The sequence below is a fragment of the Falco punctatus genome (assembly GCF_963210335.1).
Source record: "Falco punctatus genome assembly, chromosome: 2".
Taxonomy (NCBI): Eukaryota; Metazoa; Chordata; class Aves; order Falconiformes; family Falconidae; genus Falco; species Falco punctatus.
The window spans coordinates 22,130,688-22,157,264 of NC_137581.1; the positions used below are offsets into that span (position 1 = coordinate 22,130,688).

The window sequence follows — 26,577 nt, forward strand, 5'->3', positions numbered from 1 at the left end:
CACTTGGTGCAGGCAGCAATGTGGTGAACTGGAACGAACGTGGCTGCACCCAAGCACACCTCTGGGTAATATACGCCAGGGTGCTGGCGGTACCTATCTGGGCAGCTATGGGTAGAGAAGCTGGAGGCAAGCAGCCATGTCAGTGAGAGTGTGCGGCACCCACATTTTAAACACTGGATGCCTCCCTGTACATCAACGGGGAAGCCTGCAAGAGACAAAATACAAAATCACAACTGATTTTATTCCAGCCAAAGCTAGCAGCAGAGACTTCCAGGGGGACTTACACACGTGTTCAGATTCACTATACCGAGACTGAGGAAAAAGCATTCCTTATGCTGCTCTAGACAAGAGCAGATGATTAAAATTCAAGTTTCTCAAGAATGGCAAAGCCAGCCAGAGGCTACTGACCCAGAGGCAGCTATTGAAAGACAGCAGGTGTGAGCAGATCTTGCTGCTCTTCTATTGCTAAACCTCACATAAGATGATGTTTGAAGTTAGTGGTGTCAAGGGTGAGCTGGGCTGAAAGGGGCAAAAATAACACTGGATGTAAACAATAGCTTAAAAAAAGGGGAGCATAAAATAACATACTAGAAGTCTCAGCGGTTTGCCCCGAGTTTTGACCACCACTGCTCAGGCAGATACTTCCCATACTTAAACAAAGAGATTTATGACAAGCTTATAATTAAACTGTCTGAAAGATCAGTAAACCTCTGCATACCATTGTTTTTACTTTTTCAACAAAATTATTGCCAGCGTTATGTGTGACTGGCTCTATCCTTGCTTGACCACTGGGCTGCCTTTTCCCAGATTGCTGTTTTTACATTTCCAAGCGTCCATCAAGACTCCAAATTCAGTGGCACAAAATCTCTAGTCTGTTCATGGTTTCTCTTGCAGAGCAATAAGAAAAACTTACGATGTGTTGGGCAAAGTATTTTATGCAGCTCTGCTTCTGCCACTGAGACACAGCTATTTAACAAAATAGCAGCCAGTTCAGATTTTGAACAATTAATCTGCTTGTTTGTGACACTCCCCGGGTGCCTCCTGCTCTATCATCAGCCACACACAGGTGCCTGTACTACATCCAACAGGAAAAAAACCCCACAGTGGTAAAGTCAGAGTACATACATATTTCAAAATGGTATTTAAGACACCTACTTTGAAATTTTTAAATGCTATTGAAAAAACTTTGTTACATTTAAAAAGTTAGAGTTAAATACATAAGCACCTTTGTATGCACTAATTTATCTAATGTGCAAAACCAAGAAGCCTTGCACAGAAGCTCTGCAAACCAAAACCCAACGAACATCCAAATATTGAGCATTATTACTGCTAACATCAAGTTCTTCCATTTGCAGCTTTTGCTCTACAGTTTTGACCTTACTAGGTCTTGTTTTCACATAGGTTCCCTTGCCAGCACACTAAGAAAATTTCAGATATACACACGTTTGAACACAATGGAATTGAGATAAAAACAAGACCTACGCTGAAGTTGGTTTTCATTTGAGGAAAAAAAGTCTCACGTTTTCATTTATCAGTAGCTACCAGCTTTCAAGTGTTTGGTAAAATATAATCAATTAATACCTCAAATACTGTTATTAAAGCATTAATCTGGCTGCCTTTAAAATTCAAACTGCTTTAGCTCTAGGTGACACCATCAGTTAAAATTCTAGATTGAAGTCAGCAAAACCAAGGATTCTTCTTTGGTCAGGACTGTTCACTTGGTTTTGCTTTACTTTTTAAGTAATGTTGATAATACATATGTTAAATATATGTATATAATATATATAATATTATAGATAACATTGATTTTATATAACATTGAAGCTCACATTCAGATTACTTTCAGACAAATAGCAACTGCCACTATGAAAGAAAAAAACACAACTGAAAAATCCACTAATTGAGAATCCATCCATCATTAGTGAACTGTTGCAGGACCACCCCTCTCCCAACCCCAGCTCTGCAGCACCCACTGAATTCAGACAGACCCATCTGCCTGAATATTTGAGAAGGCAGCGGGGGAAGCATATTCTAGGACCATGTGAAGCGATGGGAATGCTGTGACAGGCACTTGTGGGGATGCAGTATCGGGAAGAGGACCGAACACTAAACTCCTCAAGACACAAACCAGTTTACTTCATGCGGACAGTATATCTGACTGTACATAGCACACACAGTTACACTGCCTATAGACAATTGCTTGTGAAAACCCAGACTCAGGCTGCTCTGAAGACACTGAACGGTACCAGTTACAATTCTCAGGCTCCATTTTGAGGCTGGACATTTGGAACATGAACAATGCCATTAACCCAGAAGAATTAGGTAAGCCCCGTGTTTTTTTCAATGACTTAGGTTTTGTCTGCACTAATTTTACCTCCAAATCCGCATGTCTGAAACTGCACACTCTTCCAAGTCTGCTTGAAATGATTACGTCTTTTCAGTAAATCTCAGATTGTTCTTTCTCCTGGCTGCAGAGCTGTCTGCCTGCAATTTCTCAAAAGAGCGCCAGGATTTCATGTCCATTGGCCCCTGCATTCCTGCCAAAGCCCTGCAGAAACGAGAGCTGCTGCAGCTGCCAGGGTTTATTTACACACATTCCTGCCTCAAATTGAATTAATGAGCATAATTTAACTCAGGCAATGTCCTCCACAGCTCTTGTTTCCCTTTGCCCCTCTTGACATTTCTTTCTCTCACACAACCCCTCTTGTAGTCTTTCTTAAAGCAATTCTGGTGTAAAAAGTAATTGCAGATGCATTTAAGCTGATCAACTCGTACATATCTGCTTACAGTCTACTTTATGGAAAGCCCAGAATCCCCTTAATGAGTATCCAGAAGGTCAACTTGAACTTATTTGCTGTGTGCAATCCATCAGTTCAGCAACAACTTTGCACAATTTCATCACCTACAAAAGGCCCAACCTTGGAAAGAGCTCTGATGCAACAGATTGGAGCAGCTGATGCTACAACAAATCTACAGTTGTTAACATTTGTGAACTAGATTTAGTAAATCATTTTTACACAGGTCTCCAGGCAATTTCTGCCCTTCACAAAAATGTGAAATGCTGTATCCACAGCACAAGGGGTCCCAACATCAACAAGCCCTGTGGGCACTGTACAGACAGGTCATGTACAGGAAGCTCCTGTTATGTCACTAACCAGACCAGTGTAGCATTTCCCACGTTATGTCAGAGAGCGCGCACAAAAATATTCCTTCAAATATTCACACCCATGTGACTAAAAAAGCCCCTTCCCCCCTCTATTATCACCCCGTACTGTGTGTGTGTGTGTCACACACTGTGTATGCTACATGAAGCCTGAAAGACTTAAAGCAAAAGCCTTATACTGACACTAGAAGAGAGTGGGAGAAAAGGAACTACAACCTTTAATGGTAAATACATTTGCTACATCAGCACTTCAACCACATCATGGAAAAGAACACTGCTGGCAACAGACAGGGTACACCTGTCTCAAAGGGGAAAAAGGATCTTTGCACAGGAGTTAGCAGGGCTCATTGAAAAAGCTTTAAATTCGATTTGAAGGGGAAAAGGGATAAAAGCAGACTTGCTAGAGATAAGCCTGGGGGCAGCGTGCCACTGTTTGAGGGACACTGTGCTAGCAAGGGTCCTTCAGTCTGCCGTCTCAGTAGAGGTAAGAGACGTGGATCCATGAGGCAAAGACACAAGGTTTACCAACGTGTTAGAAACCACAGAAGCACCCGAAAATGGTCACACAGGAATTATGGCTTCTCCTCTCAAAAAGGCGGTGGGATCAACAGCCCAACTGAAGTGCACCTACACCAATGCGCACAGCATGGGCAACAAACAGGACGAGCTGGAAGCTGTTGTGCAGCAGGAAAACAATTAAATATTTGCCGTCAAGGAAACACGGTGGGATGACTTGCACAACTGGAGTGCAGCGATGGATGGCTATAATCTCTGCAGAAGACACAGGCAATGAAGGAGAAGCAGTGAGGTAGCCCTGTACATTAGGGAACACTGTCTCCCACAGCATTCTCCTGGAGAGGTGGGCTGCACATACCTTGCATGGGTGTCCTCTAGGCTGGGTTAGAAGCTGGCTGGCCGAGCCCAAAGAGTGGTGGTGAATGGAGTTACATCCAGCTGGTGGCCAGTCACAAGTGGTGCTCCCCAGGGCTCGGTGCTGGGGCCAGTTCTGTTCAATCTCTTTATCAATGATCTAGATGAGAGGATCGAGTGCACCCTCAGAAAGCTGGCAGGCGACACCAAGTTGGGGGACAGGATCTGCTGGAGGGCAGGAGGCTCTGCAGAGGGGTCTGGGCAGGCCGGGCCGATGGGCCGAGGCCAGCGGTGTGAGGTTCAACCAGGCTCAGTGCCGGGCCCTGCCCGTGGGTCACACCAGCCCCAGGCAGCGCTACAGGCTGGGGCAGGGGGCTGGGAACTGCCCGGTGGGAAAGGGCCTGGGGGTGCTGGCTGACAGCCGGCTGGGCATGAGCCCCCCGTGTGCCCAGGTGGCCAAGGGGCCAGCAGCGTCCTGGCTGGTGTCAGAAACAGTGTGGCCAGCAGGGCCAGGGCAGTGACCGCCCCTGTACTGGGCACTGGTGAGGCCGCACCTCGAACCCTGGGGTCAGTGTCGGGCCCCTCGCTGCAGGAGGGACGTCGAGGGGCTGGAGCGTGTCCAGGGAAGGGCAGCGGGGCTGGGGAAGGGGCTGGGGCACAAGTCTGATGAGGGGGAGCTGGGGGAGCTGGGGGTGTTCAGCCTGGAGAGGAGGAGGCTGAGGGGAGACCTTATCGCTCTCTGCAGCTGCCTGAAGGGAGGGGGTAGGCAGGTGGGGTCGGTCTCTTCTCCCAGGTAACAAGTGACAGGATGAGAGGAAATGGCCTCAAGTCGCACCAAGGGAGGTTTAGATAGAATATTAGGAAAAATTTCTTTACTGGAAGAGTGGTCAAGCATTGGAACAGGCTGCCCAGGGAGGTGGTTGAGTCACCATCCCTCGAGGCGTTTAAAATACATGCATATGTGGCACTTTGGGACATGGTTTAGTGGTGGACTTGGCAGTGTTAGGTTTACAGTTGGACTCTATGTTCTAAAAGGTCCTTTCCAACCTAAAGAATTCTGATTTCAGAAACACTTTAAACCCCTAGATCCACAGAAAAATCAGACTGCTTAGCACACAGCAGTTTGGCTTTCTGGAAAGAGTATTCTCATAAGACCATATCTTTCCAGTTCAGTTGATTGATGAAGAATATTTTCCTTCCCCTACACAAGACTAGCAAGATCCTTAAGAATATTTCAATGAGAAGTCAATGTTTTCCAGGACTTGTGGCTGAAACCACAACAAATTCCATGAACCTGAGTTTGCAACCCCTACAAATAGAAACTATTTGAGTAGTTCCAGTAAAATAAGTAGGACTGACGGAGACACATACAGCTACTCGCCACAATCACAGAGCAGGCAGGCACTCTGGGATGGGAAGAGTTCAAAAGGATCATCGTAGGGTGAGCCTCTCCTGAAAAACTCACTCCGGCTGGAGAATGCAAGACTGATTTTGAAGCATATGCCAGTTCTCTTCTACATGCACAACATCAGAAGCTGATACAAAACTCTTTGACACCACATTGCAGAAAGTAGCTTGAAGTGTGAAGGCAGCCAACAACTGGAGGAAGGTGTGTGTTCATCTTTGAACATCCACAACTGAAATTCTGAACTCCCAAGCAGAAGCTTGCTCTAGCCACAACCAGTAAAAGCTGGTTGTAAATCTCAGCAACATTTGGGCTGAAAAGAAGTGGCATGTCCTGAATCCCCTGACTAATAAAGAGATATAGGACATTACTGCCAATTACAAGGCTGATCATGTGTCGTGATTCTGCAAGCAGATTATTTAGATGAGGAAAACCAGGGGCTTGTGTTCCATGCCAAAAAGAAGGGTCTACAAAAAGAAGTCATTGTCTTGGAAAGAAATGGGGGAAGAGTATCTGGAAAGAAGGTGAAGATGCTGCCTGCGGGGAAGATCCTGGAAGTGTCAGAAGATCCCAGAGAACAGGGACACACATAGACAGCAATGCTGGGGAATGGCCATGGACCTTGACCAGTAATGCTTTTAGGTGATCAACACTGACAGCAGTGGCACAGCGAGAACCAACCCAACAGGAGCTGGGCTGTCCAGCTTTCCCAGGCCAACAGTGACCTCCCTACAGGGAAGCTGAGGTCTAGGGAACATAATGATATGGTAGAAGAAAACAAATGAGAATAATCAACTTGGGTAAGAGTGCTAATCTCTTTGGTTCTGAAATAAACCCCAATATCCAGATGTACCACAGGCTGTCATTTACTTTGCCTTGCCTGTGACAGCCAGCAAGCATCTGGCTAAATTTGAGTCCTTGCAGGCCACTTTCATTAGAAGCTGAAGCAAACTATATATGGCTTCAAAACAGGTCAGCCTGCTTGCACAGGAAGAGCATTTTTCTGACTTCCAACATCAGAAGACTAGAACATACCTACTCTTCAGAGTCTCAGTTCTAAATCCAGCCAGTAATTTCACTGGAAAGCTCCCTCTCGGTCCCTCTCTGGCTATTTCCAACTTTTCAGTTTATTTCCACAGCCCTTGGTAGTATTTTCTCACTTACACACAGTTGAAATCAGCTTGAAAAACATTTTGGATTTTGAGGCTACATTTTACTTTTTGGTCTGTGCAAAGACACCAGCAATTCAGTTTAACTGTCACATATATTTTGAATGAACATTAGTGGTAAGATTCATCAGCTCAGTGATATTTTGCCTAACCCCAAATAACAACAGTACATACTTTTCAGAAGCAACTAAGGAAAACTGTTTGACAGAGCCTTGTTTTTTCTTGTTCCACTTCCCACCAGATACCTATTTTGTTACTCCATATGCTCACCTCTCATTCCTCCTTTTTAAAAAATTTGTTTTTATATTGGCATTCAGTTTTATAAAAGCACAATGAAAGTCAACTGCATAATGCTGTCAAAGAAATTCACCATCATTTCCTCTGACTTCTGTTATCATTCCAGTGGACAAACTTCACTTGAATTTGGGAAGTCCTTCCCTGAATGCAGCTTCTGTAGAAGCTAAGCTTTAAGTGGTTACTTTTCATGCTTCTCTGAAATAGAAATAACCTAAAAATATCCCTTTTTGGTATAACTCTCTTACAAATTGTCTCAGAACCCAAAACCAAGAATATTTCTTCCACACATGAATATGAAATGCCAAACATCAGCTATTCTAGTGTATGTACATATACTGTTGGATAAAACTCTACAAGCAACAGCTTACATACAGGAACCATACGACTAATAAAACCCTTTAGATGTTTACTGAAACAGATGCTTACTCCAAAACACTGCACAAAAGTAGTCCTTGCAAAGGTGATAGTCATTTTCTGTAGAGCCTAAAATTATACTCTGCTAACCACATTATCTTCTCTTCCAGTCACTCACACATTTTGCACACCTCATACAATGGCAAGCAATGAGTTGAGCATGGCATGGAAACTTTGAAAGCCAATGTTTCTTCATTCTGCCCTGTATATTCCTTGCCCTCTCTTCAACTAAGAGTCCAACTCCCTCTCCTTTCTTCAGTCCCCGGTGCAGCTTACAGACTATTAAAGGTGGAACTGGTAGATGTTCATGCTCTTTGCTCCCAGAAACCTTCCAAAAACGAGAAATGCTCCAAACACACAATTTCAAACTAAATGAGTCCATCACTTTAGAAAACGAGATGAAGCAATTCGATTTGCATATAATATTTTTCTGGTTCATTTCTTTGGAATGAATTGGCATCTTCCAGTTGCTGAATGGAGTAAGAAGTGGCAAGAAGAACCTTCTAAGAAATGAGAAATGCTGTTTGACACCACAAATGTGGGCCAATTTACTAAAAAAAAAAAAAAAAAGAAGCCATTTTGGGTCAATTGTAACATTTATTGTACACTTCAGCCACTGTACTGAATCCTTCCTCCTCCTACCCCAGCACTCTGTGCTACAGAGAAAGAATGTTTATACTTGCTAGCGTGTGTGACAACACTACTGTCCCAGCTTTCCCTGCACGAGTCTGCTGACGCCACCATAAGCACCAAACTGCCTTCCGTCATAGACCGGGAAAGGGAGATGTGGCCAGAGCTGCAACAGAGCCCTGCAAGATGTTTGGCAAGAGGCTGCAGCTGTAACTGGTGAAAGAAACTCACTCCCCAACATCAAGCTACTGAGAGGTGCCGTTGTTGCGTTTTATGCTACAGAGACCAGTGGTGGCACATCTAATCACAAGTGGCTCCTTCACACTCCAGGCGTTATGTTACGGGCACCACCCTGTGTTATTCTGTTCTTGCTTCCTCTCAGTCCTATTGATTCAGGTACTAAAGCAAATACAGCTCTCTGGAAGTTTACGTGTCTATCTGCTTAGCACCACTGTTACTCTTCCACAGCCTCCTTCCTATGCCTTCTGGCAAGGTTACTGGTACAGATATACCAGCTCAAGTGATACACATACCCCAAAATGAGAAGTCACACTCTACAAGACTAATAGGTGCAGTTTGACTTCCCACAGAGACACCCAAAAGCACTCCCCAAAAATACAGCATTCACACCAGAAGGGCTTTTTGTCAGCCGCATCCACCAGCAAAGTAGCAGCACAGATATCATCGCTGCTGCCAGCTGTTGCGGTAACGTTAAAGCCGTAGGGGCCAGGCTGCACCGGCTGCCCCACAGCAGCAGGCAGGGTACCTAGGAATGCTGCTCTCCTTCCAGCCTCACTACTCCTGAAGCCTGTGTACCCACGTCTGCCTTAGAACAATATAAGAGAGATCATTTCCACTCCTCAGGGCTTTTTGGATCAAGTTTTGACATAATACAATTGGGAAAAAATGATCTCATGAAACGTATACTGTAGGGAGGAAAGGGAATAAAGGTATGTTTCAAATTGATCTGGAAATATTTTTGCATATGAAATGGTTATGCTTGTTTCTTAGAAAAACGCAAGCCAACCAGCGCAGGAAAGAAACAGTGGCATGGAGCACAAATTCAGCTAAACAACCCACACACACACAAACAAAACCCCTTTATAGTAGGTAAATTCAAATAAAAACATAACATGACCCTCCTGTCCTCAAGGAACAAAGGGAAACAAAACATCCCAACCAAACTCCAGATATCTGCTATCTGGGCTTTCCTGCATCCATCAGAAAACAAAGTCACTTAAGTATAACCAAAGCAAGCTATAAAATCTCCAATTCCAACTCAGTCACCTCCTGCCCTCTGGAATAGATCCCATCTGCTGCTCTTACTTTCTAAAGGAGCCCCGGCTTCATTGCTATGAGCTTAAATGATCTTTTAACAACCATCCTACATACTCGAGTACCCTACCACCTTCCTTTGTGTCCTAGAGAGTATAGGAACAACAGGACATGGATCTCTGTACTTTCATGTCCTCTCTTCTCCTGCCAATCCTCATCACACCAGACCATTTAGGCAATAAACTCCATGTAGAAACAGGATAGTGCTTGGTGCCTTCACACTGCCTGGTTCTCATGTATGACAACCACAGACAGGAGTGCTGAACAGCAAAAGCGTGCAGAGGCAGACCCAAGCCTCTTGGCTATGAAGCCTTTCGCATTGCCCTCAAGCCCACCCTACCCAACCTCCACGTAGCACACTGCTAGCCTACAAAGTTCACCTGCAAAAGCTACCACAGAGGCAGAGCACTTTGCAAGAGGCATAAAAGCAGTTTAGCTACTCTCCAGTTACAATATCCAACAAAAAAAGTTTTTTTTTTCTTTTACTGAGATGCACACAAACTCTTGTCATACATGACAAACCCATCCTGCAGAGCTGTTCAGTTTTCCCTGTTAAGTTTTTAATGCAGAACACAGCCTACACCAGAAATGCTCTGATCCAGTATGGCAAGCCAAACATTCTTAGTATGTCCTTGCTTGTCAACAGGGCTCAAAAGACAAAGATTTTTTGTAGACATGAGTATTAGTACACACTGCCTCTGGTACAATACAGTAGCTGCTTTTCTATAAAAGCCAGCTGCTTCTAATTAAAAAAACACTGAAGAGGATATCTTCCAAACATCTTTCTGCAAGCATACAACGAGGCTTTGCTACTTTTAAATATATGAAAAAGTATCTGGGGAAATTTTAAGGACATTGTGCAGCCCTGGACTCCAAATTGAAAAAGATGTAATTTTTTAAGTAGTCTGTTACTGTGAAATGATAATTCCATCTTGAGTGAAGGAGCTTGTTCCTGGACACCAGTACAGCACTCCAAAACCAATAAATCTGGATAATGTGCCAATTACGCAGAAGTGTTCTGTGTGTGCACTGCATTTCTATATAGGCTACCGAGCAGCATTTAAACTTGTTAACGTTACCTGATCTCCAAACAGGTGCTGGCCAGACAGCATGGCTAGCATCCAGGTTACACTGCAACACTGAAGGAAAACCAGCTGACAAAGCCCTATGCACCATCTGTACAACCTGCAGGTAACCAGGTATCTCCACTCACTTTCCTATTGCTCCCCCACCTAACACACTAGCTTGCCAGCCACAGTTCTTCTGCAGGGCAGGAATAAAGACCAAAGGGAAGGTGGGCACCATGAAGACCTCAGAGAAGTTAGCAGGCCAGCTGACTGCCTCGCTCTGCGCTGCCAGTTCCCAAACCAGAATGAGTCTTTATGCTCGTGGCTTTACCCTATTTTCACAGGGCTCTATATAGGAAATGCCAGCAAGTGCTGAGTACAGCTGCATACACAGTCCTGCTTTAAAGCCTTCACGTAATACTTTCAAAAGAGAAGTAAGTCTGGGACATCTTTTAGAAATATTTAGGATAGGTTCACTGCAGAGTTGCCAAATAGGTAAAGTGGCACGTTTGGGAGGAATTAACCTCCAGAAAATCAGCATGTTTAATCTATTAGTTTCACATTCAGGAGTTTTGTTTATCTCAATTTTTTCATCTTTCTGGTGTATGACTTAGAACAACACAATGCCAGGGATCTATAAGTGAGAGTAATTTCTGAAAGTCAGATGTGGCTCAAAAAAATACCAAACCCACTCCTTCAACAGATGCTTAAAAATATATGAATGCTTCATTAGCCTAATTTGTCTGCTCAGAGCGTAGTCCAAAACTGCAGAAAAAGTTCCAAAACCACATCAAGTGCCATGGAGACCGCTGTGTATAATAATAAAAACAAACATGATCAGCAGGCATTAAGGACCTCAATCTGCAGGCAAAGTCTGAGCTCGGCCTAACAGCTGGATAAAGCATTTTCATCAACGAAAACACTGACACCACAGTGTAACGTGCAATTGATTGCAGACAAACAAACCACAATAAGAACTGCCAATTTTCTAACTAGCACCAAACTGCAGAAATATGAGAAGCCAGAAAGAGTAACAACTGAGACCTCTGGAAAAAGGTTCAGATGTAGCGAGAGCGGCAAAAATTTTCTGGAAAACACAAAAATGGACATTAAGCTGTCAGTATTTCAAGCATTGGATTTAAAAGAACAGTAATGTAAACCCTGTTTATTGTGTTGCAATAATGATTATTATCTTGCCTCCAGGACATTTTGTCTTTGTTTTGTGTTGTTTCCAAGTCTTCCAAACCACGAAGTTCTCACATGCTTTGGCAAGAACTAAATCAGCAAGATTTAAGAGAGCTTCAGACCGAAAGCCAGCTAACAAAACTGGCCATGCAACCAGAGTTTATCAGACTCTCTAGATAACCTCCACCCTCAAAAGCCAACAACATCATGCAATAGCTAAGGTGAACCTGTCTTGCTAATGGCATACATGTAGAGAGGAATGAGAAGTTTTGCTAAAAGCGAGACAGATATTTTCTTCACAAACCATTAATACGAGTAAGTCCTGCTATGGTCACATTACATGGGATCAACCAGAGATCTCAATTACTGGGATCTCTTAAAAAGCACTCTTAATCCAGGTAAAGCCAATGCACAGCTTCCTTGAAATCTTTATGTAAGTGGACAAATAACATAGCAAGAATTTGACAGTTTAGCTGGAAAAAAAAAAAAAAGCATGTTCCGTCAAGGATGTGAGCAGCGCTCAAACAAAAAGCACACCTAACATTACAGCTATGAAAGCAGCTCTTCCATGTAGCTGTTTCCACTACGCAGAAGCAGAGCTGGTGGTACAAAAACTATTTTGATTGTGATTCCGGATGAATCTTCTATAACTGCAGTTATACTAAAGTAACTAGAAACTGCAGCAGCTCCAACTTCAAAACCTCCAGCTGTGACAAGGCTGGAAGCCTCAGATGAGAAAGGGCATCCTAAAGCTATCCTGAGATCAAAATAACGGGTTCCAAACACTAAATGGTTCTTAAACCTCTGTTTGAGATATGACCACACACAGCACAGAAGTGTAAAAACCTAGAAGTTAGAACCTGCACTTCAGATTAACCACAACACATGACACTCTCAAAAAGAGATTAAAGGCCCCACTCTTTTAGCAGCTCTCCTCCAGGCTGAAAGAAGACGGCTGATACTAAATTTCCTAAAGACATTTCCTTAATGGTAACAACTAACGAGACAGAGACAAAACAAACACTTACATTAAGGGCAATGCGGAGGGATCACAGCTCAGTAGTATAGTCCTTTCTTCATCCACAACCAATAACAGACGCTTCAGAGGAACATTCCTCCCCTGACACCCCCACTCTCCCTTAAAACACTGAAAATACAGTATTTTAGCTTGTGGTGGGGAAGTAAGATATCTGTTCTTCATCTTGAAGTATGTCTGGATCAAGACTCAATGCATGATCACTTTCAGACACTTACATACCTAGATACCTGTACTTGAAAGCATGTGTATGTATGTGCATAGGTGGGAATACCTGCACACAGACCTATTTCCCATACAGTGTAATATTATTCCCATAAACCTAAAGTATGACACAAGTCCTATGAAGGAATCCACAGAGGCAAAAAGTACGAGCAGCATTTCACTGACACCACCTGTATGCAAGAAATGAGCTCAAACGCTATTGCTCACTGCTCCTTTCAGGGCACCAAATCCCCATCTCCCAGGTAAAAAAAATATCCAAGATTTTCTGAGGGAAGGACTATGGCTAATGGGCTGCTCAACAAAATGGGTTATGAGCCACAAGCCCCCAAAATTCAAGAAAAGGTACTCACCTCCTTACAGCAGCACATTTCTGTACCATCTCTTAATTATTAAGTATCAAAGTGGGTACCACTTGTTGAAAACACAGGCATCTCCTCATTTCCAAATATCTGTGGCAGCAAGTTGTAACTACTAAAAGGTGGGAAAGGATTTACATATCGTACTAGATACTGTCACCTGGAATGCTCATTCAAAAACAGTCAGCTCCCATTCAAGTATCCTGGCTCCACAAGCAAGACAAAAAAAAAATAGGCACTGACTTTTTCTGTGTCACCCTTCTCTGCAAATAGAAAAAAGAACTTCTCTTTAAAAATTACAAATATTCAGGAAAGCCAAGAGAGCTACCAGAGGGCTTCCTTGGTCTTACATCACTGCTTCTAATACTATTAGAGGAAAATACTGTGTGTCTGAAAAGGTTTCCCCAAAGCAGCAATTGAGTTTACTTCCAAAGTACCAGATACTATACTATTGGATGACTTCTATTAAGGACTACTGAGATTTTTATCACAACATTGCCTTATTACTTTACACGTATTCTATTATAAATATTGTAGTGGAAACAGGAGTAGTATGTTGACTCTTTGACAGAACAGAATAACTAAGTTGATTCCCTGGTGCCATCAAGAAGGAAAAAACAACTGGTATTATTTTTCCTGTGAGAATGCTCAAGATATAACGGGCAAGAGAAAGAACATTGGAAAAGGTTTAATAAATCCCAGCAGAAAGAAAGCATCTTTTCACATACTTACAAGTCTGCAAGACTCCATGCTGACATTTGATGAATGGACAGAATAAAATGTGTTGCACCTCCTATGCCTTCTACTGATGGCAGAAAGTCCTGACTGGCATAGATGCTAAATAAGTGTTACAGCTAAAAAAAGCTCCCATCAAGTACTACTGGATATGTGTAATATGAGGATCTAAAATATTCTAGACTTCAGTTTATTTGAAGATAAACACACTAGCAAGATTTAAAACCCAAACGAAGCTTTTAAGATACCTTGATTACTTGTAAATGCAAAAAAGAAGATAGCAGGACTAAAGGAACAGCTTAAGTCTGGGAAGCAGCAAGGCAACTAACTTTACTGACTAAAGCCCAGCACGATCCCAGCCCATTTCATCATGAGCTGGTTTTATGACAGTAATTGATTACTCAAGATACTTTGTTTAAGTTAATGCAAGTGATATGCAAGTTCCCTTTACCTTGGGAGCTGTCCTTGATTTTATAAAAGGATAAACAACAACAACAAAAAATAATCCACTCTCTTCCATTGCTGCTCCTAATACAAGAAAACCATAATAGAATGGTATTGATCCCCACTCCCATGCCCCCCAAATCATACAACAGATTATTTCCAATTGCTTCTATTCAAAAAGTGTCTTTCTAGAATGATGAACAATCCTTAATATCTTTGACTAACGATTACTGACTCAAGGACACTGCTCCACAAGTGCTGGACCAGGCAGGCAAAGTACATGTTCTCCACTGAAAAAAACCCCACCAAAATGTATTTTATTATTTTCTTCTCAGCAAGATATGAATACCACTTCTCAAGTCATAATGCCAGAAAACCAGAGCATAAAACCAAAGCTTAAATAGAAATACTTTCTAAAAAAGTATTCAAGCAAAACCAAAACTTTATTAACATGAAGCTTTTGTTCTGAGACCTGTGGCTTATGTTGGAGCAAATACTGATGACCGACACAACATGAATTTTGCTGCAGCTGCAATTAAAAAAAACAGGAGCTAGTTTTGAAAAAATGCAACCCCAAACTAAAGCGGATAGCCTGACTCTTCTTGTATGAAGAAACTGCTAACCTTACTGTTCGTGTTTCAGAAGGCTAACATGTTAACAGCAGCACTACAGGTCTGCTGTGGAGTACATGTTTGTGGCTCTGCATGATACTCAAGTCAAACTTCTGCTTGATATATGAAAATCCAAATTGGAGCTACTGATGTTGTATGTGCTGTGAAACACAAAGACCACCATGAAGTCCTAGCAGACAACTGAGGCTTTGTCTGTCAGTCACTTACTTGCTGATCTGAGCCTGTCAGCTGTCACTCCTGCCTCTAAAAAGCTGTCCCTGAAAACGTACCATAACCTCCATTATCCCCAGTGTTTTAGCACAAGATAATAAAATATGTATTAGGCTAGAACACTAACAAAATCATGCCTGACTGATCTTGTTGAGTACAAACATGAAAGTAACCTCAAAAATCTCTAATTGTCTCGCAAACACTCTGGCTTTTCTATTCTTGTTTTCTAGTACACACAAGGGTGACATGCATTATGCTTAGATTCTTTGTTAAATTCTGTACCATCTTTGCTGTTTTAGAGTTTTAAGAAAACTCTAAACTTGTTACAAAATAGCTTTTCCTGGTCATTTTGACAGCAGTTCCACTTCTACAGAAAAACTTTTTATCATACATTTATCAAGTACTTCATTGTTCATGGGAAACACCTATTTTAAATAGGCACAAGGCTCCCGAGTGATTTTGACAGGCTCATGACTCAGTCTTCTCACCACAGGTTGAGATAATGTCACCAAAGGGAAAATTGCACCACCTGGAACTCAGCTGACACTGAAGAAACAAATTCAAAATTCCTCTAGTATGCTAAAAGGGCCAGTAACACATCAGCTTCCCTTCTGCTTCTGACCATCTCATCCTATGCTCAAGTAAATTGTGGTTTATTTTAAATGAATGCAGGTAAAAAGGAACAATGTGAAAGCAAAACATACGGAAGAGAAAGAATGCAGGAAAAAATCCAAACAACAAACCCCCAAATTAATAAAACTAGATTTCTACCTGGCATTTTATGAAACGCAAAGTCTTACCAGGAAAGCACTAGTGAAAGAACCAGTCTCACTACTATCCAACTGAATTGAGAATTGTCATACAGTATCCACAGTGCATATCATCATGTATGATGTCATTTTTGGGGAGAAAAAGAGCTCTTCTAATGAGGAAATTAAGATAAATGAAGGCAGAGATTAAAAAAAAAAAAGGTTAAAATGAAGTACAAGCACTCTTACTAGAGCACAATTCCTTTCCAACCATTGTGTAAGTGTTGAGGAAGCAGCAGGCAGCGCTGGCGACAGCAGGGCACTGTGCTGAGCAGCTCACCACACAGCCAAGCATTCGTACTGACCTGCCCCAGCATGTCTGGTGCAATGGGAAACGTGGGCCAGATGGCTGAGTAGACTCCGAAGAACACCAGCCAGAGCAGCATGCTTCCCCAGACGGCCAGGTGACTGAACTGTTGAGGAGGAGGGAAAGGAGGAGAGTCAACACAGGGCACAGCGTCCACCTAACCTATAGCTCTTTCTCTGTTCAGGTGTCTCCTGGTCTCACTAAGGCCTGTCTACTGCATTTGGTTTCAGGCCAGTAGCACAGGTTGTTTAAACAGCATAAACCAGTTCTCTTTAATCTTTGCCTCACAACAGGGCAGGCAGACAGTCTTCTTGGCCAACATGTCTTTCTTGGAGCTCCAAGAACACATCAGATTTTCCTTGGAACCCTGATTCCTCTCATCTTGTTCCTGCTTCCCGTCATGCACATGCCAGGTTCAACACACACATCAAGGCAGAAATTTTCAAAGGCTCAGGTTAAAGTTCACACAGACAAATCCCTTATGGTAGAATATATACATACAAGCCCACGTGCACCGCTCCTACCTTTCACAAAGGAAGATTCAATGCCAATTGAATTCAATATACCACCACAACCAACATCTACTGATCAGCTTTGCTTTTTTTGTTTTAAAGGTATCCTAAGGGATTTATGGATATGCAATCCAGTTTGTATACTTACCGCTTCTTTAGTCTGTAGACTCACTAAGAGTAAATAAAACTATTATTGAAGTGACCAAGAACATGTCCAGCACAAACTTCGTTTCAGTTGCATTAAAGTAATTTTTCCTACATATCCCAACTACTTTGCTGTTCAGGATGATTTAAGATGTTTTACTTTTACACTGCAGTGGATGGAATCAGTAATTTCAGTTGTAACAAGCAACTGAGCTCATTATTGGCTCCAGCTTTTCTGGATGCCAACAGCTCCTGAGGCTGATGACTTTGGCTTCAATTCAGAGAAGTACCTGCATAAATCTTAATTACTAATTGCATATGGGTTTAGGAACATGGGAATAAATTCACATACTGGTTGCTGTGGTGGGCACTGCGTCTGTTTAGTTCTCAGCTTTATATTTTCTATTTGATGATTGTATTTGTTGAATTTCTGAACAGTATGTCTGAGAACCAAAGAAGTGTCTGAGCATTGTGTTCTGCCCACTAAGAGACAGACAAACTTCTGGAATTAAGATTGCTCCTCCTCTGGAAGCACTGAGCATCCTCAGAAAGGAGAGCTTTCTCCAGCTCAGGCACTAAGAAAAATCAAACAAGCAAGGACTCTGCAGCACCACTGCAGACTGGCAGATAGCTGGGAGCAATTGGAGACTGCCTTACAGTAGAAGTATTCACACAGCAAAATATCAGAGGTGATGGAAAGAACACTCTTCTAGACACTGCTGGAAAGCTGGAATTTTGTTCAACCCTAAAGTTGCTGGGCTAATGAGCAGAACATTGGACAGGCCCCTTCCTGGACAGACACAGTGGGCAAGAAGATTTGTCTTCAGATTTTACTATTTATTCTGTTTCACCCAGGAGATCTAACCAGCAACTGTTTTATTTAAGAAAACCCACATTTTCTGATTCAGTTTTAATGTGAGTAAAACTAAGGGACTGGAAGGATTTATTTTTTTTTAAACTCCTAGACAAAAGGGGGGGATTTTATTCTTTCAGTCTACTTGCTTTTCTGAAAACTAGTGACAGTTCATGTCAAGATTTGGACTAAAATAAAACCCTGCCAGTGAGCAACTGTAGCATTCAGTTTCCCAAAGAACAAGTACTGCGAGGCTGCTGCAAGAATTAATCTTTAATGAAAGCCAGCCCCATGCAATGGCAGAACAGCACCAGCACTGCTTTCCCAAAAGGTCATTACACCTCTTGAGCTACACAGCCTTCCGTCCATCCAAGTGGACAGAAGGCTCAGTGTAGCCTGGACTGATGCTTCCAAGCTGCAAAACTCCTACAGACTTTATGGTTAGAATCCGGAAAGATAAAAGCAAGCTGGAAACCAATCTAAGATGTAGTCTTATTCTGTAGGAGATTTATTTATGCTAGTGAAGTGACTTTTTGTGTGTGTGTGTGTGTCAGTCCTGTTTCTTTTTCCAGTCTGCTAGTAGAACAGTTTTTGAGTTTTGCAGCTCTTCACCTTGCCCTTTCCAGCTCAGCAGAGTTTGCTGATTTTATGTTATCTTTATCTCAGGCTTGTACCCACCTGAATTGCTTCTATACCTTTAAAAGAGCTTCTGCTTTCAGTAAGAGCACTCCTTGAAAGTGTTACACTCTCACCCCACCAACCTTTGCACTGGTGATTCTCCACTGATCTGTCATTTACCCCCAGAGAATTCATGTACAAAGCAAAAGCAAGTCCATCAGATGTATTAAATGAACAACAGTCAAAAAAAAAAAAGTCAAGGCTCTCCATAAAAAGTAGACAAACTGTATGGCTATCTTCTGCATCCTATTTATTTGAAATAGTTCATTTAGTGTGGTAAAGCAGTGAAGAAAGCTGTAACCGTTTGGGAAAAAAGCCTACTGCAGTGTTCCAGACAGTTAACACGTAACATAAGCTGCTCCACACAGCTCCAACGTGCAGGTTTTGTTAGGTGTCACGTTAACGCTTCTACCAAAGCCTTTCTTTCCATACTACCTACTGGATGTACCACTTCGAATCTCCATTATTCACCTAAACCTTTTGGCTGAACCCAACATGTTTTGCCAAGTGGCAGTGTCCTTCTTACTCTCAAGAACAAATTGCTTGTAACCAATCCACTTGAGAATGGGGAAGAGGCTTAACTCAATGTTGTATATTTAATACTTTAAGTAACCTAAAGATTCTCTGCATGTTGATTAACTCACAGCTGAAACAATTATTGTAATCAACATCAGATTCCAAGATGACTGGCCTAAACAATAAGACAGGAATTAGAAGTGTACATAGAAAAAACCTTAATTATAAACACGTTTCTACGCATAATAATTTCTGTATAAAATGCCAGTGTTAATGAACACTGAGATCTACTGAACATTATGGTATCTTTTAAAACAAAGTTCAGAAAAAGAGTTGGATCATGATTATCCCCAAATGCCTGAAAAGACACCAGCTACCCAGGGAAGGGGAGAGATGAGGACCTATGAAATAATTCACAAATAACAGGATCTAAACAGGTTTACATGCCTCCAATGCAGACTTGGATATATCCTCTTCTAGTACATGAGGGATTAATTTAAATATTTTTGCATTTTAAAATGTTGATACACAATACAGAACCTATTCATAAGCAACAACAAAAAAAGAACAGATTTTATTTTCAGATGAGAGAACGAGGCAGATAATATTAGCATCTCCCTAATAATTAAATAACCCATACAGATAGCATTTCATCTTTAAAATTCAGAACAGACATCAGCTCATTAATCTTAACAATTCCTCTGTGAGGAATGAAAGAAAACATTTTACAACTAACAGAAGGTTACGAGATTTAAGCCAAGCCCCTCCAAGAAACTAAGAATATGACAGTTCTTGAAACAGCTTGATCTTGAGAGCAGAGTGTATTAGTATGCCATGAAAGCTAGATTCCCACAAGGTATCTCACAGGTGTTAAGAAACAGGGACTCCATCAAAATCAAAAGATTTCAGAAGGGCTAGGGGAAAGAAGGGGAGGAAGGTATTGGGAGGTTCATCAACACAGAAACACTCCTACCACCCTTATTATTTAGAGGTCACTGCCCTGCCAGATTCTGACACCTACCAGTAACAGAGCACTCACTCACTGCAAGTGAATGACTCAAATCTAGGGATCAAAATAACTGTTTGACTAACATTGTTATTACACTAGGTCTCCAAACAAAAAATCTCATCCAATGTGAAGTCACTAGTGCTCTTTGTTAGCTTCAAAGACATTTTCAAAGCCTGGTTGTTTATCTGTGGGTAGACATCTTTCATTCCCTATTGCATTAATTTTTAAAGGAGCCACAGAGTACAAAGATTATGTTCTTGATCTGTTTCCTTCAGCAATTACAGTAGTAAGTTGAATTTATGTAAAATTTTAAATATTTAGATAAGCTGGCCATATACTTTCAGTGCTCTTTTCCCACTTCTGACAGGCTGCCCTTTTTTATCGCATGTATCATGTGATCTATGAGTTCATTCTCTCACATTCTTTACTTACGGAGCTCAGCAGCTTATCCTTGCGTGAAAGATCAAATTAAAACACTGAAGCCTCAAATTATTTTCAGTACTTCTTTTCTGTATTAATACTCATTAGGGAGGAAGGTGTGCTAATAAAATAAAAGATACTGAAAAGTACTTACTCTAGTCCATGCAGTTGTTTCCAAGCCAGCTTTCAGACAAACAGTGACTACAACATACTGCAAGGAAAAAAGACAGCTTCAGTACTAACATTCTCAGATTCAGTGCTGTTCACAACCCAATCTCTCCTTTACACCTAAAAAGTTCCTATCATTTAGGTAACAACCCAGGACCTTGGCAGTGTGGGATAGGGGAAGGACAGAGCAGAAGATATTGTTGGTGCATGTCAGGGTCAGGGGGGAAGAAATGAAGAAACAAGGAGGAAAATCAGGCACACAGCACAAATTTGATTTTATTTTACTCATAGACTTCCTCCCGATTTACACCATTTTCTGAAGGCGTATAAAAAAAATCAAAGAAATTATACCGTGCAAAAATTGCTAGGGTACACAAACTCACAGTGTAAACTATGTTTCCAACAAATAGATAGTCAATTCCCTGGCCATTTGTGAATACTGCATCTGAAAGGAAAAAGAAAAAAAATACCTTATTTTTTACCAGTATATCAACAGAACGGATGAAATAACAGGGAGATTTTCAGGACAAAACAACTGGTCCCAGCCTTGCCTTTCAGGATATCTAAAAGCACTTTAGAAGCTGTGAGGTAATGGCAATGCAGAAGCTGTGCTAAGGCAAGCCTCTGACACCGTGCTTGGATAGCGTGTATATCCATAATTCTAGCTGCCAGAAGTCATCCTAGCAAAAGGGGAAGTGTCTGCCACGGCCTAAGATGTTATTTGCCTAGAAGAGCTGAGGTATGTCAGTGCCACTTCTTCTGCCACTATCTGCTCTGTACGACTTATTGACACCTCTAAAAAAAATCCCATTATTTGCACTGTCTGTGGAGAAAAAGCCTGTGAAACACCAGCTGATTTGTGGTGAAACAGAGCTCAATTAAGAAAAGCTGCAAAAATTTCATCTACGAAAGACACGTGTAAAACCTAAAATACCTTACTGGAGATTAATTCAGTAACCGAGCAGCATTCAGTCTCCATGCACCCTTTCTCTAGTCAAGTGTGTGCAAGGGTAAGTGCATGTTAATCTATCAAGTGCCAGCCTTGGCAATACGTCAAATGTCTGTTTAGTCTTTCTTAGCCCTTGTTGAATAAAACCGGAACACCATGAAAGCACATTCGACAGCCACACTAATGCCAAATGAACAAGTACTCACAGGAGCTTTCAAGCATTACTCAAGCATGGTAAGTATTGCTGTTTTCACAGGTTCTAAGACAACTGCTAGAGAAATACACAAACAGCAGGGATGAAAAAGGCTTAAGATAAAACCTTGGACCTGTTCCTAAACACATACTGCCTAGCATAGTGCTTCTACTATGAGGGTACCATTTTGCTAGATTTGCAAAACTGAATCTGACATTCTTAAACTAGGGTCATCTATTTAGTTAACTATGTTCCTATAATATAGGTCTCCAGGATCGGGAAGTTTTTAAGTCTTTAGAGGAGTCCCAGACACCCTAACCTCTGTGGTGAAGACTGCCAGGCTTACAGTCAAAAAGACTACATATTTAGTCAGTGCAGTTACCCCAGCCTACTTGTCATGGTTTTCTTCTACAGTAGCTACATGTGGTTGTCTCTGAAGAAGTGACAGGTTGAGAGTATTTTCCGTTAGTTGCTGGTGCTATATTCCTGCTTTCTTTTGTCTTCTGACCCCCAACTATTAAGGAACAGCAGCAAACTAGTCACTAACACTGCAGCAGGAGCTAAAGCCTGAGACAGTTTGATTGCGAATTGATTTGGTTTCTAGCCACTGGCATCTCTATCAGCCCAACTCCTCCCCTGGTACTCTGTGGCTTCAGGCATTGACCACATCATTCACAAATACAAGTCAAGTTTTAACAGTCACTTTGCTCTTTCCTCTAGTGTCAACAAAGAGGGTGAGGAGCACTACAGAACTGAGCCTTCCATGTCCAATGAACACTGCTGATGCCCGAAATCTCAGTTTGCTAAGAAAAAGGCATGTTTAAATACATACCCATTTTGACAGACCTAGAACAAACTGACCTAATGACTCTGCCAGTATATTGCTCTAGTGCAACGTCACAGTGCACATTTAAATAATTGAGTAATTTTTGGTGTAAAACTCAGGGTTTTTCAAAGTTACATTGTAACGCAGTAAGTTAATGCCTTTTTTCCCAGTGATTTCCATGACCTTGCACTTTGGGAGGCTAAGCGGTACTGAAAGGAATGATACTTCTGTTAATAAGAACAGCAGGACACTCAGCGAACATACATTTTTCTAAAGCTATACAAGTGCCCATTCATGGACTATATGCACTTCACATTCCAAGGAACTCAAGAGGTTAAAAACCATCCCAGTGTGAACAGCATATTTTTGTCTCTGGCACTGAAATCCCTTTTTGACTTGGAAATACAAAGAAACTTGAAAAATAAATATTCATTCCTTCTCAAAGAAAATTAAGCAGCCTATTCAGAGGAACTCAGAAAATTATCATCTGAGCAGGTGAGTATGGCAGTCTTACTTTAATTGTTGAAATTAAACAAATGTACATTATCTATTTAGGAATTAGTTAAAAACATATATGGAAGATTAAAACAAAATCTGTATTTTTATTTAACTGTAGCCACTACAGACAAACAGTCTAAAATTTCTGAAGTTGGATTGAAAGAAGAGCTATTTCAGACTAACATTTCTTACAAAAATAGCGACACAGAACAATAAAACCCTTCAAATGAAAGCAAAAAACCAGCAACCATAAAAACCCCCTCCCCAAAACTGAACTGAGTTCCCACCCACGTACGGAAGAAAGGAAAGTCCCTTTCTTGTATGGTCCATCAGACAGTGTGTGAAGCTGCCACTGAGGTTACCATACTGACATTTTACTCAGCCAGATAAACATAAACCTGCCTTCCACAAGTATCTTCACAATCATGCCCCTGATGTGAGCATTCATCCTCCCTCTGTTTTCATTTCCTTTCACCTCCTCCCCAATTAATTTATCGTGGAACCGAGAAGGTTTTCTTGAAATTAGTGTTTTCCAGGAAGGCATTTCAGTTTTGATAAATTCATTAGTTCAAATAAATACTATTCCCCCCCTTGCTGCCCCAAAATTCCTTATCTGATCTACTCCTATTTCTTACAACAGTAAAGGAACAGATTTCCCATGTTCTTTTCTGTCCACACAACTATATTGTAAAGCTAGGCAGGAAGCATATGGGATTTACTGTTCCCTGAAATACCAAGTAGTTGCAGTACCTTTCACGAAAAGCAAAACCTAATACGTATAGCAAAAAGTCTCATTTCCCCAGTATCTCTGATTCTTGATTTGGTCTGCCTCCATTCCAATCAATTTTTTCCATGGACCTCAACAGTAGTGAAATTTCTCTCTTTTATCCTGTTTTACATTACTGTGTTATGGAACAGGAAAGGTCCAACAACATATAAAGCAAGTGGTTGTAATGCAGCTTCTCTAAGAACATTATAGAGTAAAAAGCTGAGATCTCAACCCTCTACCTAAAAAATACAGCATTTTAGAGAACATCCTTCATTGTTCAAAAGTGAGACTTTTCGGCAAAGGAGCAGTTTCATTTTTCACATATTAAAGTCACTATATGAACAATAATTATGTTAAATTAGCCTAAGCTCTGAAACTCACTAGATAACTAGCCAAGTTCAGCAGCTACAGCCTGTTGAACTGTCTGTCAGCATTATTTTCTCAGGACTTGTCACGACCTCCCATTCTGCAAACACACAGGCTCTGTAAGACTGAACATCAGTTACTGACGTAAGAAATAATGAAGCCTTTACCGTGCTCCAGCACTTTCAGGGGAAACCAGAAGAGAATGATGGAATGGATCAGGGCATTGATGCAGTGACCCCAGAAAACCTGAGGGAAAACAAACCAAGTCATCAGTAAAGTCCAAAACTCTTGACCTCTTTCTAACTCCTAACAAACACTTCATTGTGTAGTTTAAGAGTCAGACAATGTTTGTCCTGAAGTGAAATACCTAAACTTCTGCAGGATCTATTTCCTCCTACAGTTTCTGCTCTTTCACAAGAAAACACTGGTCCTGCTGAATGGTTTTATTCTAACAACTTAAAATATAATAAGTAAACATGCATGTAATTTAAGATAGTTATCAAAACACAGCAAAGAGATGGAGTAATCCTCCTTTAATTACCTCAAAAAATTATTTTAAAAGATCGATTCGGTACTATGAAATGTTCTGTTTTCTTTTAATGGGCAAATATTTTGTGCCTCACTGTGGCGACGCAAGTCGAGATGGACATAAAGCCACTATATCTACGTGGCTAGGTTCAGACAAAATGGCCAAAAATAGCATTTATTATTTTTACATATTACTTATGTATCTTAGATAGTACATGTGTCAGACGCTGATAGGCTTTCTGTCGTCTTCTTCTTGCTTGCTATTTGCTGTTGCTGTATGTGCCCATATGCTGCCTTTCTAAGTTCTGGGTTTTCACATCCTTTTTACAGGCTTGACAATTTGTGACTGTCTTAAAGGTACACAATTAAGTCTTTAAAGTCAACTAACCCGTCTGCAGACCTGCTGCAGACCCCAACGCCTCACAACTTTTAACTTACAGGTTTTACACAAATTAAAGCTTTACATCCTGTACAATTTCTTCTCTAAACAAATCAAATGTACAGTTTCCTTGATTCAGAAGGACATTTAGATGTACGTGTTATAAAGACAGAACTCCAAATGCTAGCACTGAAGTAAAACATATTCTTCAAAATGCAAAAGTCCAAATAATCCAATTAAAATATTATCTTCCAAAAGAACTATGGGAATAGAACTATACTAACTGTGAAAAAGCCACCTAGTAGAAAGCATTATGACAACTTCTATTCTAAATAAAATCCAGGTGATGTTATCCAGTTCCGATCAAAGTCATAAACTCACCGCTTATCATTAGTTGTGAATTGAAAAATCATACTCTGATACAAATCTTAATTTGAATCAAAGTTTATGGATATTTCAGGACCAGATTCAATTGAAGCCAGAGCAGAAAATCCTTATTTAAAAATAAGGATATTTTTTTTTTTTAATAAAAGAAAATACAATCCCTTGAAAAGAACTGGGAGGCAGAACAATCATTCTCAGTGGCTAGCATAAAGCAGAAGTAACTGTGGGGAATAAGTTTTGTAATGAGAAAGACCTGGAAAATATGAACACTCACGGTTTTTCTTAAAGAAACAGACTTTCCCTTACCCTTGTGTTGAACCCATCTGCATTTTGAGTAATTTTATATAGCTGTGGAAATCTAAGCATGCTATCTTGAGTACACGATCGTTCAAAAATTCCCAGAGTAAAGGGTGGCAGTGCTGTGAAAATCTGCAAGAAAAGCAAATACTAATTAAAAGCAGCTATTAGTTTTAAGTGGATCTCAGATAATACTTCAGTACCTAGACAATAGCAAAATTCCCACAAACATCAGTGAGGACTTACTTCCAACTAGCATGTTATTTGACATAATTTTCAAATGCCCAAACAAGTCCAAACATGAATTTCAGCAATTCATAACTCAAATACTGACTTATGAACAAGAGAAACATGAAAGAAAATTCATACTATTAACCAATTAGTTTAAACCCAAGTAGTTAAGCATCATTAGCTTCTGACGTACCAGCTAACCTAGCAAGGGTAAAACACAGACTGCAAAGGAAAGACAAGTACTTCTTCAAAAAAGCCTTGTGGGACTGGGTTCAAATATAACTGCAGTTGTAGCCATAATTAAATGTAATACGCTTAACCAAAGCTAAGTTCACAGACAAAGCAAATGTGGAAATCACATTAAAAAAAAAAAAAACCCTCCTGAAAAACAAAAGCCATTCTGTATTATGGTGCTTTGGGGATTCTCGAGGCAGGCATGAACTGATAGGAACAAATTAACTGCAGTATGTGTCTGCGCTATGGATAGACTTTTAAGATGACCAAGCCTCAGCAGCTTTCCAGGAGAGGCAGCAGGACACTTTGCCAGAAGCAGAGTAAATTAGCCTCT

General features: G+C 41.1%; 1 protein-coding gene across 6 annotated transcripts in view; it reads right to left on the reverse strand.

Moving 5' to 3' along the window:
- ATP8A2 (ATPase phospholipid transporting 8A2) overlaps positions 1-26,577 on the reverse strand; it is a 357,046-nt gene that overhangs the window by 88,508 nt on the left and 241,961 nt on the right. For all 6 annotated transcript variants that reach the window (XM_080376382.1, XM_080376381.1, XM_080376380.1 and 3 more), the window contains 5 exons: positions 25,788-25,910; positions 24,358-24,436; positions 20,973-21,034; positions 20,576-20,632; positions 16,288-16,395 (listed from right to left, as the gene is read on the reverse strand). In XM_080376382.1, the coding sequence (XP_080232508.1) occupies positions 16,288-16,395; positions 20,576-20,632; positions 20,973-21,034; positions 24,358-24,436; positions 25,788-25,910 (429 nt within the window). The remainder of the gene's footprint in view (positions 1-16,287; positions 16,396-20,575; positions 20,633-20,972; positions 21,035-24,357; positions 24,437-25,787; positions 25,911-26,577) is intronic.